This window comes from Pelophylax lessonae, assembly GCF_965119305.1.
Source record: "Pelophylax lessonae genome assembly, chromosome: 2".
Taxonomy (NCBI): domain Eukaryota; kingdom Metazoa; phylum Chordata; class Amphibia; order Anura; family Ranidae; genus Pelophylax; species Pelophylax lessonae.
In genome coordinates, this window is record NC_138769.1 from 452,121,521 (window position 1) to 452,133,451 (window position 11,931).

General features: G+C 39.8%; 1 protein-coding gene across 2 annotated transcripts in view; it reads left to right on the plus strand.

Moving 5' to 3' along the window:
- AFF3 (ALF transcription elongation factor 3) overlaps window positions 1-11,207 on the plus strand; it is a 538,616-nt gene extending 527,409 nt beyond the window's left edge. For both annotated transcript variants that reach the window (XM_082245997.1, XM_082245998.1), the window contains exon 19: window positions 10,916-11,207. In XM_082245997.1, the coding sequence (XP_082102123.1) occupies window positions 10,916-11,040 (125 nt within the window). In that variant the 3' untranslated portion in view covers window positions 11,041-11,207. The remainder of the gene's footprint in view (window positions 1-10,915) is intronic.
- Window positions 11,208-11,931: the final 724 nt, after the last annotated feature.

The following is an 11,931-nucleotide window of genomic DNA, read 5'->3' on the forward strand; positions in this document are numbered from 1 at the left end:
CCAATTTTTTCCAGAACATTTTGAATTTTTTGTACAAATGAAAACTGCACATAAATAATCAAACATTTTTTGAAGAAATGTACAAATACATGATATAGCAATAACAGAAATATAATATGTCAAAAATTGCTGAACAATTGTAACTCCATACATTGTATAGCTCATTTAACCTCCCTGGCGGTATGATTCTGTCAGGAATTCTGTACCAAAAGCGGTACAATTCTTTTCATGGAAATTTGGCGTTATGTATTATAGGTCTACAATTCTTAGTAATTACTGACTTAAACCTGACCAAAACAAGACTCTAGTAGATATCCCAGATGTGATAAATTTGAAACACAAACGCGTGAATTATAATCAAATCAATAATATAATTTTATTATATAATATATAATATATATAATAAAATTATATTATTGATTAGATTATAATTCATGTGTTATATATTATATAGATATGTGTGTATATATATATATATATATATATATATATATATATGTGTGTGTATATATATATATATATATATATATATATATATGTGTGTGTGTGTGTGTGTGTGTGTGTGTGTGTGTGTGTATATATATAACGCATGAATTATAATCGAATCAATAATATAATTTTATATATATATGTGTGTGTATATAGGTATATATATATATATATATACATACATATATACATATATATGTATATATATATATATATATATATATATGCATATATATATGCATATATATGCATATATATATATATATATATATATATATATATAAAATATAGAATGTGTTATGTGTTTTGTGCAACGTTTTTTTTTTTTTTTTTTTTGAATTTCCCTCCCTAGTTCCGCTCCCATGCAGCATTGCTGCTGCAGGGAACGGAACTAGGAAGTCCTCCTACCGACAGACGAGCGGCGGAGATCTCGGCTGGCGGTCACAGCAATGAGAGCTCATCGCTGGATCGCCAGGATAAGGTAAGAGATGCTCCGCTGCGCTGTCTGCATAGCTCTGCCATTCACCCCGAGCATGACTCGGGGATATCGCTAATAGCAGAAAATTCCTACCCCGAGTCACGCTCGGGTTTACCGCTAGCGGGGTTAAAGTGTATATGTAGATCATTTTTTTAACTTTGTGGGTATGTAAGGAAGGGTAAAAACCCTGTCAGATTTTATTTGCCACCTGTGGCCCATTGAGGAGATTTCAATTTAATTCCCAAAGACGCAACAAGAAGTGAGAGGAAACCTTGTCAAAATAAAAGGAATTCTCCTATTATACAGTTGTCACCATTGGTAGACACTCCGCTCTTTTTTTAATGACAACTCTAATATTGTTAGATTTCCCCTTATGTTTTGTGTTATGGTGAAAGTGGTCAGCAGGACACATAGAGAGGTGAAGCTTCCTAACTGTGGAACTTCTGCTTTAAGAACTCCTAACCCCCTGACATGCCACATTTGGCATGCCATTTTTTGACAGGACGCATAGAGGTGAAGCTTTCTAACAGTGGAACTTCTGCTTTAAGGACTCCTGACTCCCTGACATGTCACATTTGGCATGTCATTAGTTTTGACAGACAGGTACCCACTCCCACTTCCACTCAGGCCACCTAGGCATCTCAAGCAGAATTTCTCCTCTCCCCCTCCCTCCCTGCAATCTTCTGGGACATGTCACAAGTCCCAGAAGGTTGCCCAGTCATTCAGGACACGCAGCGCGACTCGGGAGAGCAAAGGGAGAGAACCGAGTGTTCAGGCGGCCGCATCCCTAAATCGTGGGACAGGTCAACAGCTAAAAGGTCAACAGCTAAAAGTCAACAGCTCCACTTTTTGTAGCTGCTGACCTTTAATAAACAAAGAAATGGCTGGAACTCCTAATTAAATGGTTTGATGATTTTTTCACACTATCTTACCAAAGTTAATAGATATTAAAGTAAGAGAAGGAATTGGAGGAATAGATGATGCACCAGCTAACAGCCCCAGTACCCTCTGGAAGTCTCTGGAGATGGATAGCAGTGAAGGAATAGAATTACCATGGAAATATAGCAACAGTCATTACTTCGAACATAGATGTTACTTAGAAGCTGAAAAAATATTGAACATGAAAAGAAACAGATGATCAGGTGACCACTTAACGCATGCGATAATGAAAATGTCAATTCACTATTGCTCGTATGCAATATTCATATGCAAACGCCAAAAAGGCTGGTTAAATACCGCATAAAAAGGCATTAAAGTCAATTCACAAAAATAAATAAATATATAAATGCATGTGGTAATTAGGGATGATCGAACTTTTGAAAAGTTCGGTTCGACGAGAACACCCAAACTTCCCGAAAGTTCGGCCCGGATTTCAGAACCCCATTGAAATCAATGGGACCCGAATTTCGGTAATCAAAAAACACCATTTTGAAGCCCTAAAATCCAATAAATGCCCCTAAAAAGTGCCTAGGGTTCTGGGTCATGCCCCAGGGACTATTAATCACACAAAAAAAGTTCTTAAAAATTGTCATTTTTGATAGAGAGCCAATTATTGAAAAAATTATTGAAAAAAAAAATTAGATTTCTTTGGATTTAGTGTCTGGGGGTCTAAAAAGTGTACCTGTGAAGTTTCAGCTCTGTAGCATGTCCAGAACCAGAAAAAAAAGATTGTATTACAATTGCAGTAGAGCAGGATAGTGGCTCCCCTATTTTCACACCCGGCCGTTTTTGTTGCAGGCGTTTATTGGGCTTTTTTGTGGACGTCTTTGGAGGCAGGCATGACATCTGAACTTCTGTGTAGGGGTATATATACACACACACATGTATGTATATATACATATACACATATATAGGTGTGAAAGTAGCAGAACCCTATGCCTGCGCTAATGAAATAATTTGCAGGCATAGGGCTACGCTCCTATCTTACCTATATGTGTGTATGTGTATAAATACATATAAGTGTGTGTGTGTATATATACCCCTATACAGAAGTTCAGATGTTATGCCTGCCTCCAAAGACGCCCAAAAAATGCCCAAAAAAAACGCCTGCAACAACACACCTGGGCGTTTTTGTTGCAGGCGTTTTTTGGGCATTTTTTGGGCGTCTTTGGAGGCAGGCATAACATCTGAACTTCTGTGTAGGGGTATATATACACACACACATGTATGTATATATACACATACACATATATAGGTGTGAAAGTAGCAGAACCCTATGCCTGCGCTAATGAAATTATTTGCAGGCATAGGGCTACGCTCCTATCACACCTATATGTGTGTATGTGTATAAATACATATAAGTGTGTGTGTATATATACCCCTATACAGAAGTTCAGATGTTATGCCTGCCTCCAAAGACGCCCAAAAAATGCCCCAAAAAAATGCCTGCAACAACACACCTGGGCGTTTTTGTTGCAGGCGTTTTTTTGGGCATTTTTAGGGCGTCTTTGGAGGCAGGCATAACATCTGAACTTCTGTATAGGGGTATATATACACACACACTTATATGTATTTATACACATACACACATATAGGTGGGATAGGAGCGAAGCCCTATGCCTGCAAATAATTTCATTAGCGCAGGCATAGGGTTCTGCTACTTTCATACCTATATATGTGTATGTGTATAAATACATATATGTGTGTGTGTGTATATATACCCCTACACAGAAGTTCAGAAGTTATGCCTGCCTCCAAAGACGCCCAAAAAATGCCCAAAAAAACGCCTGCAACAAAAACGCCCAGGTGTGTTGTTGCAGGCGTTTTTTTGGGCATTTTTTTGGGCGTCTTTGGAGGCAGGCATAACATCTGAACTTCTGTATAGGGGTATATATACACACACACATATATGTATTTATACACATACACACATATAGGTGTGATAGGAGCGAAGCCCTATGCCTGCAAATAATTTCATTAGTGCAGGCATAGGGTTCTGCTACTTTCACACCTATTTATGTGTATGTGTATATATACATACATGTGTGTGTGTATATATACCCCTACACAGAAGTTCAGATGTTATGCCTGCCTCCAAAGACGCCCAAAAAATGCCCAAAAAAACGCCTGCAACAAAAACGCCCAGGTGTGTTGTTGCAGGCGTTTTTTTGGGCATTTTTTGGGCGTCTTTGGAGGCAGGCATAACATCTGAACTTCTGTATAGGGGTATATATACACACTATAGGGGTATATATACACACACACTTATATGTATTTATACACATACATACATATAGGTGTAATAGGAGCGAAGCCCTATGCCTGCAAATATTTTTATTAGCGCAGGCATAGGGTTCTGCTACTTTCACACCTATATATGTGTATGTGTATATATACATACATGTGTGTGTGTATATATACCCCTACACAGAAGTTCAGATGTCATGCCTGCCTCCAAAGACGTCCACAAAAAAGCTCAATAAACGCCTGCAACAAAACGGCCAGGTGTGAAAGTAGCGAAGCCGCTATCCTGCTCTACTGCAATTCTAATAGAAACAATCTTTTTTCTATGGCGGTCACCCTGACATGGAAGGGTTTGGTCACCCTGCCATAGTAGTCAGAGTCAGTTAACCCTACACTACACTAGGTCCCCCTGACACTTAACACTTTCCCTACAGAAACTAGATTATTAAATCTAACTATAGTGGAAAATAGTACCCTAACTACACTAGATATCCCTTTCCTCACACTAATAATTGCTAAATTACACTTTTAAAGCAGGAGTAACAGAACTGCTTCCACTCTCTTCCACATCCCTGTATTACAATGCTAGAGATATGGCGGGGCTATCTTATATACTGGGGGGCATATTCACTACTGATTGGCCTCTGGACCCCCTAGTCACTCCAATCACATTCCTAGCATCCTCCTGCCCCCTCAATTGGCTTTTACTGATGGTTCTGATCCAATCACAGGCTTTTAAAGCCCAGTTCTTGTCCCATTGCATTTTGGTCGGTTCTGGTTGCCGAATTCCGAACTTTTTCAGCAAAAAGTTTGAAATTCGGCCGAAATTTAAAGCAATGCAGAAGAGGAGAACGAGGAGGGGATCTCAAGTGGTCCTTTTAAAGGAGCGCACACTGCTGGATCAATTCACGGATGATGATGCCCTGAAGAAGTTCAGGTTATCCAAGCAGTTCAGGTTATCCAAGCCACTTATTATGGAGCTTTATACCCAACTCATAGGTTACCTTAAGCCTTCAACACAGAGAAGCCATGTCATACCAGCCATGACTAAATTCCTGGCTGCCTTACACTTTTTTGGAAAAGCATAAAATCAGATGCTTGCGATACCCTACCGCATGGTTTCATGTGGTATTTAAGGCAAACGCATGCGAGATTTTAAGGAGAGTTGTGTGTTATTTTACCACATACACGGATGCTGTAAAATATCGCTTAGTGAATTGTGCCCAGTAACTGGTAGTTTTCCCTATGCTGGGAGGTGGAAGTTAGGGTATTGTGCTAAAGGACACTTGCATATGTATCTGTATGTGCAATCAACAACTATGCACAACAATTACAGCCACTCATGACTCATTTACCCAATCAGGTAGGTTAATAAAATAATATAGGTAATAATGGAAGTGGTATAATTGAAGTAACATGCATTACAATATGCATGTCAACCCCATTAGAGACTATAAATTCACTCTTTATTAATTTGTCAATTTCAATAAAATGATTGCCACCATTTTTTCCTTAACCACTTACCGCCCGCCCGCCGTCATATGACGGCGGGACGGTGCGGCTATTATCCTGGGCGGACGTCATATGACGTGACCCAGTAAATGCACGGCAGGTGCGCGATCGCGGGCGCGCCGCCGTGCACTGCCGGTGTCGGCGTGTCCCCGGGACACAGCCGGTCACCGGCAGGGGGGAAACAGCCAATAGGCATGGCTGTTTCCCACGTGATCGGCTGTGTTCCAATGACACAGCCGATCACAATGGAGGCGCCCGGGAGATGACCGCGCATGCGCGATCGGGAGCGCGCAGCGCGGTCATGTCGGTGGCACTGTGTTCCGTAGGAACACAGCTGTCACCGGCGGTAGTAAACAGTAACTGACAGTGACTGTTTACTATGTGATCGGCTGTGAATCCATTCACAGCCGATCAGAAAATGTAAACAAAGAGCAGTAACTCAGTGTTACTAGCTCTTCTCTCCTCATACAGCTTCCAGTGTGAGGGGAGAAGAACTAGAAACATTGAGTTACTGCTCTGTACCCCTGTAAAAAGTAAAAAGCACACAAATAAAGGTCCCCCACACACAGTCCTCAGCCCCCCCCAATGTCACCTGTCACCCAACAGTCACCTCATCAGTGCCCAGAAATTGACACCCATAAGGCTACGTTCACATGTGAGAGTAGCGATCGCAGGCAGAATCACCGCGATTCTGCCCGCGATCCGGAAATCATTGCAAATTGCGGGACGCCTGTGCGTTGCCCGTGATTTGCAATAGCACCCCAAACGCTGTGCGATGTTGCCGCCATTTCCGCCTGCCGAATCGCGGTAACATCGCGCAAACATCGCATGACGCCCAAAAAAGGTACAAGAGTTTCTTTGGGGCGTCATGCGTTGTTTGCGTGATGTTACCTCGATTCGGCAGGCGGAAATCGCTGCAACATCGCACAGCGTTTGGGGTGCTATTGCAAATCACGGGCAACGCACAGGCGTCCCGCCATTTGCAATGATTTCTGGATCACGGGCAGAATTGCAGTGATTCTGCCCATGATCGCTGCGCTCACATGTGAACATAGCCTAAAGTTCACCGGTCACCAGAGACTGCCATCAGTACCGCCGTGCACCATCGCCCGTCACCTGTCACCCATCAGTGACCATCGCCCGTCACCTGTCACCCCATCAATCGCCGTCACCTGTCACCCCATCAAACATCGTCACCTGTCACCCCATCAGTCACCGTCATCTGTCACCCTATCAATCATCGTCACTTGACACCCCATCAGTGATCGTCACTTGTCACCCCATCAATCATCGTCACATGTCACCCCGTCAGTGATTGTCATCTGTCACCCCATCAATCATCGTCACTTGTCACCTCATCAATCATCGTCGCCTGTCACCTCATCAATCATCATCACCTGTCACCCCATCAGTCATCGTCACCTGTCACCCCATCAGTCATCGTCACCTGTCACCCCATCAGTCATCGTCACCTGTCACCCCATCAGTCATCGTCACCTGTCACCCCATCAGTCATTGTCACCTGTCACCCCATCAGTCATCGTCACCTGTTTGTCATATACATGCAATCACTTACTGACCGCCTAACGACTATATGCGTCAGCCATTAAAAGCTAAATACTGGAGTTATGGCAGCAGATAGCCCCCATAACCCCGGTATTTTTTGAAACGGCGGGCGGTCGGCTTTCAGATAAGGGTGGTCCCAGTGGCGGATTCGCCGCGGAATTACCCTTACGGTGCAGGGGAAGAGGTGCCCCCCCCCTCCTGCCGCGTCCCAGACGTTTTCCCAGCTTACCGGACCCGCCGGCAGCGGGGAAAACTATCCGGTCCCGGATCCTCAGAGACAGGAAGTCGAGTGAGGGCAAGATGGCCCTCACTCAACTCTATGGTCTTGGAGGACCGGAGCTACGTCAAAAGACGTTGCCTAGCAACCGGTTTAAAGGGCCGCTTTTTTTTTTGCTTTTTTTTTTTTCCTCTTTCAACAATTTTTTTTTTTTTTTTCTTTTTTAGTGTAGTTGTGAGGTGTGAGGTCTTTTTGACCCCAGATCTCACAATAAAGAGGACCTGTCATGCCTATTTTTATTACAAGGGATGTTTACATTCCTTGTAATAGGAATAAAAATAATCAAAACATTTTTTTTGTTTAAACTGTGTAAAAATAAAAAAATAATAAATAAAATAAATAGGAAAAAAAAAAAAATTAAAGCGCCCTGCCTCCGTTAGCTCGCGCGCAGAAGCAAACGCATACGCAAGTCCCGCCCACATATGTAAACGGTGTTCAAACCATACATGTGAGGTATCGTCGCGATCGTTAGAGCGAGAGCAATAATTTGAGCCATAGACCACCTCTGTAACTCTAAGCTAGTAACCTGCAGAAATTTTTAAAATGTTGCCTATGGGGATTTTTAAGTACCAATGTTTGGCGCCATTCTGTGAGCATGCACAATTTTGAAGCATGACATGTTGGGTATCTAATTACTCGGCGTAACATTATCTTTCATATTATGGAAAAAAATTGTGCTAAATTTACTGTTTTCTTATGTTTTAGTTCAAAAAAGTGAATTTTTTTTCAAAAAAATCGCATTTGGAAGACTGCTGCGCAAATATGGTGTGATAAAAAATATTGCAACGATCTCCATTTTATTCTCTAGGGTCTCTGCTAAAAAAAAATATATAATGTTTGGGGGTTCTAAGTAGTTTTCTAGCAAAAAAAAAATGATTTTAGCTTGTAAACACCAAGTGTCAAAAATAGGCCCAGTCTTAAAGTGGATAAATGGACAACTTTGTGTAAAGCGCTACTTGGATGTTAGGCCTATGTATGTGGCCAGGCTGTGAAAAAGTGTTACACATGTGGTATCGCCATACTCAGGAGGAATAGCAGAATGTATTTTGGGGTGCAATTTTTGCTATGTACATGCTATGTGTTAGAAATATTGCATAAATTGACAGCTTTGTGTAAAAAAAATGTGTTTTCATTTTCTTTCCACATTTTCCAAAAACTTGTGGAAAAAAATGACATATTCAAAAGACTCATTATGCCTCAAAAATTATACGTTGGGCTGTTTGCTTTCCAAAATGGGGTAATTTTATGGGGGTTTCCATTGTCCTGGTGCTCCAGGGCCTTCAAAAGTGCGATAGGTTGTCAGGAAATTATATGTGTAATTTGTGCTCCTAGAATGCCGGACGGGGCTACTTGGATGTTAGGCCTCTGTATGTGGCCAGGCTGTGAAAAAGTCTCACACATGTGGTATCTCCATACTCAGGAGGAGTAGTAGAATGTGTTTTGGGGTGTAGTTGCAAGTATACATGTGCTGTGTGAGAGAAATAACCTGTTAATACGGCAATTTGTAAAAAAAAAAAAAAATCTTCATTTTGCAAAGCATTGTGGGAAAAAATTACAACTTCAAAAAACTCACCATGCCCCTTATTAAATACCTTGGAATGTCTACTTTCCAAAAAGGGGTCATTTGGGGGGTATTTGTACTTTCCTGACTTTTTAGTGTCTCAAGAAATGAGATAGGCCTTCAGTACATCAGGTGTGATCAAGTGTGATCAATTTTCAATGATTCGCACCATAGCTTGTGGACTCTATAACTTTCACAAAGACCAAATAATATACACTTACTTGGGTTATTTTTACCAAAGATAAGTAGCAGTATAAATTTTGGCCAAAATTTGTGAAGAAAAATTACTAATTTGCAAAATTTTATGACAGAAACAAAGAAAAATGCGTTTTTTCACAATATTTTCAGTCTTTTTTTATTTATAGCACAAAAAATAAAAAACCCAGTATTGATCAAATACCATCAAAAGAAAGCTCTATTTGTGTGAAAAAAAGGACACAATTTTTGTATGGGTACAGTGTTGCATGACTGAGTAATTCTCAGTCAAAGTGTGAGAGCGCTGAAAGCTGAAAATCGGTCTGGGCAGGAAGGGGGTGAAAGTGCACTGTAGGCAAGTGGTTAAAAGCGTAATATTCCAATGGGACAATTTATGAGGTCTAAGATAAACTGATCCTCAAATAGGGTATTTACAGAAGAAAGGGGATATCCAGAGAAGAAATTGAGAACTGCATTCTCCCAAGCAAAAAAAAAATAACAACAAATGTAAGTTGCTGTTGGATAACAAAGAGGTAGAGGGCAAAATACAATTTGTGTCATAGAAAATTATTCAGAAGAGTTGGATAAGATCTACTGGAATCTGAATAAATATTGGGCAATTCTGACACAAGATAAGGATCTGAAAATAGTTTTAAATGACCACCAGAGTATAACATATCAGAGAGGAAACAATCTGAGAGAAAAGTTGGTGCATAGCCACTTTGAAGTAAAGTATAAAATCGAAGAGAAGTTGACCATAAATTGGTTACCAAAATCACCAAGGAGGTTGCATCACTGCAGACACTACAAGGCCTACAGTAAATACATTTTATAAATCCAAAAGTCGGTTTACTAATATGAATCAAGTCATTCATAAATTGTAGCACTACAGAATTAATGTAGGTAGTCAAATGTCTATGTCCCTTTTTTATATGGGTAAAAAACATATGACATTTGAGAATTTTAAAATATATAAATTACAGTTTCAAAAGGGACAAACCAATCCTAAAAACATGGAGGAAGAACACAGGGTCCTAAAGTTTGGAGCCTTCAAGTGGAAAAATTTGGCTCTAGAAAAAATTAGCTTAATTCAGAACTATTATGCTAGAAAGCAAAATTGTTACTTTGCTCCAAATGTTTTAAATGAGGGCTTTACCTACCTTACTTTTGTGTAAATATTGTAAATATACAGTTTTAAATGGTTAAAATAAATTGCGAGAGTCTTAGTGGGATGTAACAAAAATAATACTGAATAGAAATCTGTGTGTGTGTGTGTGTGTGTATCTGTAGAAGATTTACTGCTTTTGGTTTTCCAAAGTGCATTTCTTCTCAGTGAGTTAGCACTTAGTGTATCTCAATGAATGTAACAGTGCTTCTAATTTTGGTTGTCTAAGTGTATAGGACAATAATTTCAAAATAGTATTACTTGTATAAATATTTAGAAAAGATCAATTCAAGCATCACCCGAATGATTGTGTCTTTGAAACCATTGTTAACTGGCATGTTACAATTGTCAAATTAAAAAAATCAGAGGGCAATTAACTCTTGTGTAAAGCCCCCTAATTGTAAATAAAGCTGTAGGATATATTCTAGGATATATATTTTTTCTTTTTGTATTCTAAACAAGACATTTTTTTGCATATTCCTCCAACAGAATTCTTTAAGGAGCTGGATGCATTAATAGGACCAATCACACTGCACAGTTCAATGGAGCACTTGGTTCAATACACTCGGCAAGGACTTTCCTGGATTCAACAGAGTTCACATCATGTATTGTAGCAGCTCCTGGCCACTGGATTTTATTTACACTGAACTGCTAGGACTCCAAGCACTGAGCATTGTTCCATCACCGGCAGCACTTGTTTAAATACCTGTTCTCTTTCTCCAGCATTGGGCAAATCCATGAACTCCTTGTTATCATTATGATATCCAGGTATTACTTTATATTAAATCCATGCAGATAGGTAAACTTTTACATTTTGTAAATGCACGACATTATCTGTTCTATGCACCCCAAATAGTAATGGTTTGCAGGAAATTCAGGACAATAATAATGTAACAAACATTCTCTTTTTACTTCCAATGACACTTTTTTTCTTTCTTCACTGTTGAACATTGTAAGAATTGACCACTAAACTCCAGGGTAAAAAAAATGACCTGTTCCATAGACACACAAAAGGAATTAGACACGCCCCTTTGTCCTCCTCTCTTTCTTTGATTGACAGTCCGAGTCACTATGTGAAGAGAAAGAGAGAGGAGAAGAGATGCAGTCGTGCACAGTGCTACATCTCTTCTCCCTTCCCTTTCCCTTCACACAGGGAAGGAGGAGGAAAGAAGAATATAAAATAGCTGTGCTAATACATAATTAATAACCCCATGCGTGAATTGAAAGTGTATTACTGTATAGTAATACTCAATGTATGCTTGATCTTTTAAACCATCCAGGAATATGTGTATTGTATTGTTCTCCTCTCACGATCACTTATATAATAAAAAAAGATTTTATGTATACTTTAAAGAGACCCTTTCACCAGCTTTAAAAAAATGCAGGTTAAAGCACGGACAAAAAAAAAAAAATATTTGCAGTGTTTTCATAAATTATTATTAATTATTTCATTAATTATTTTTTATTCACTTGCAATGTGCCTTTAAACTTGCGAGAAAATCCGA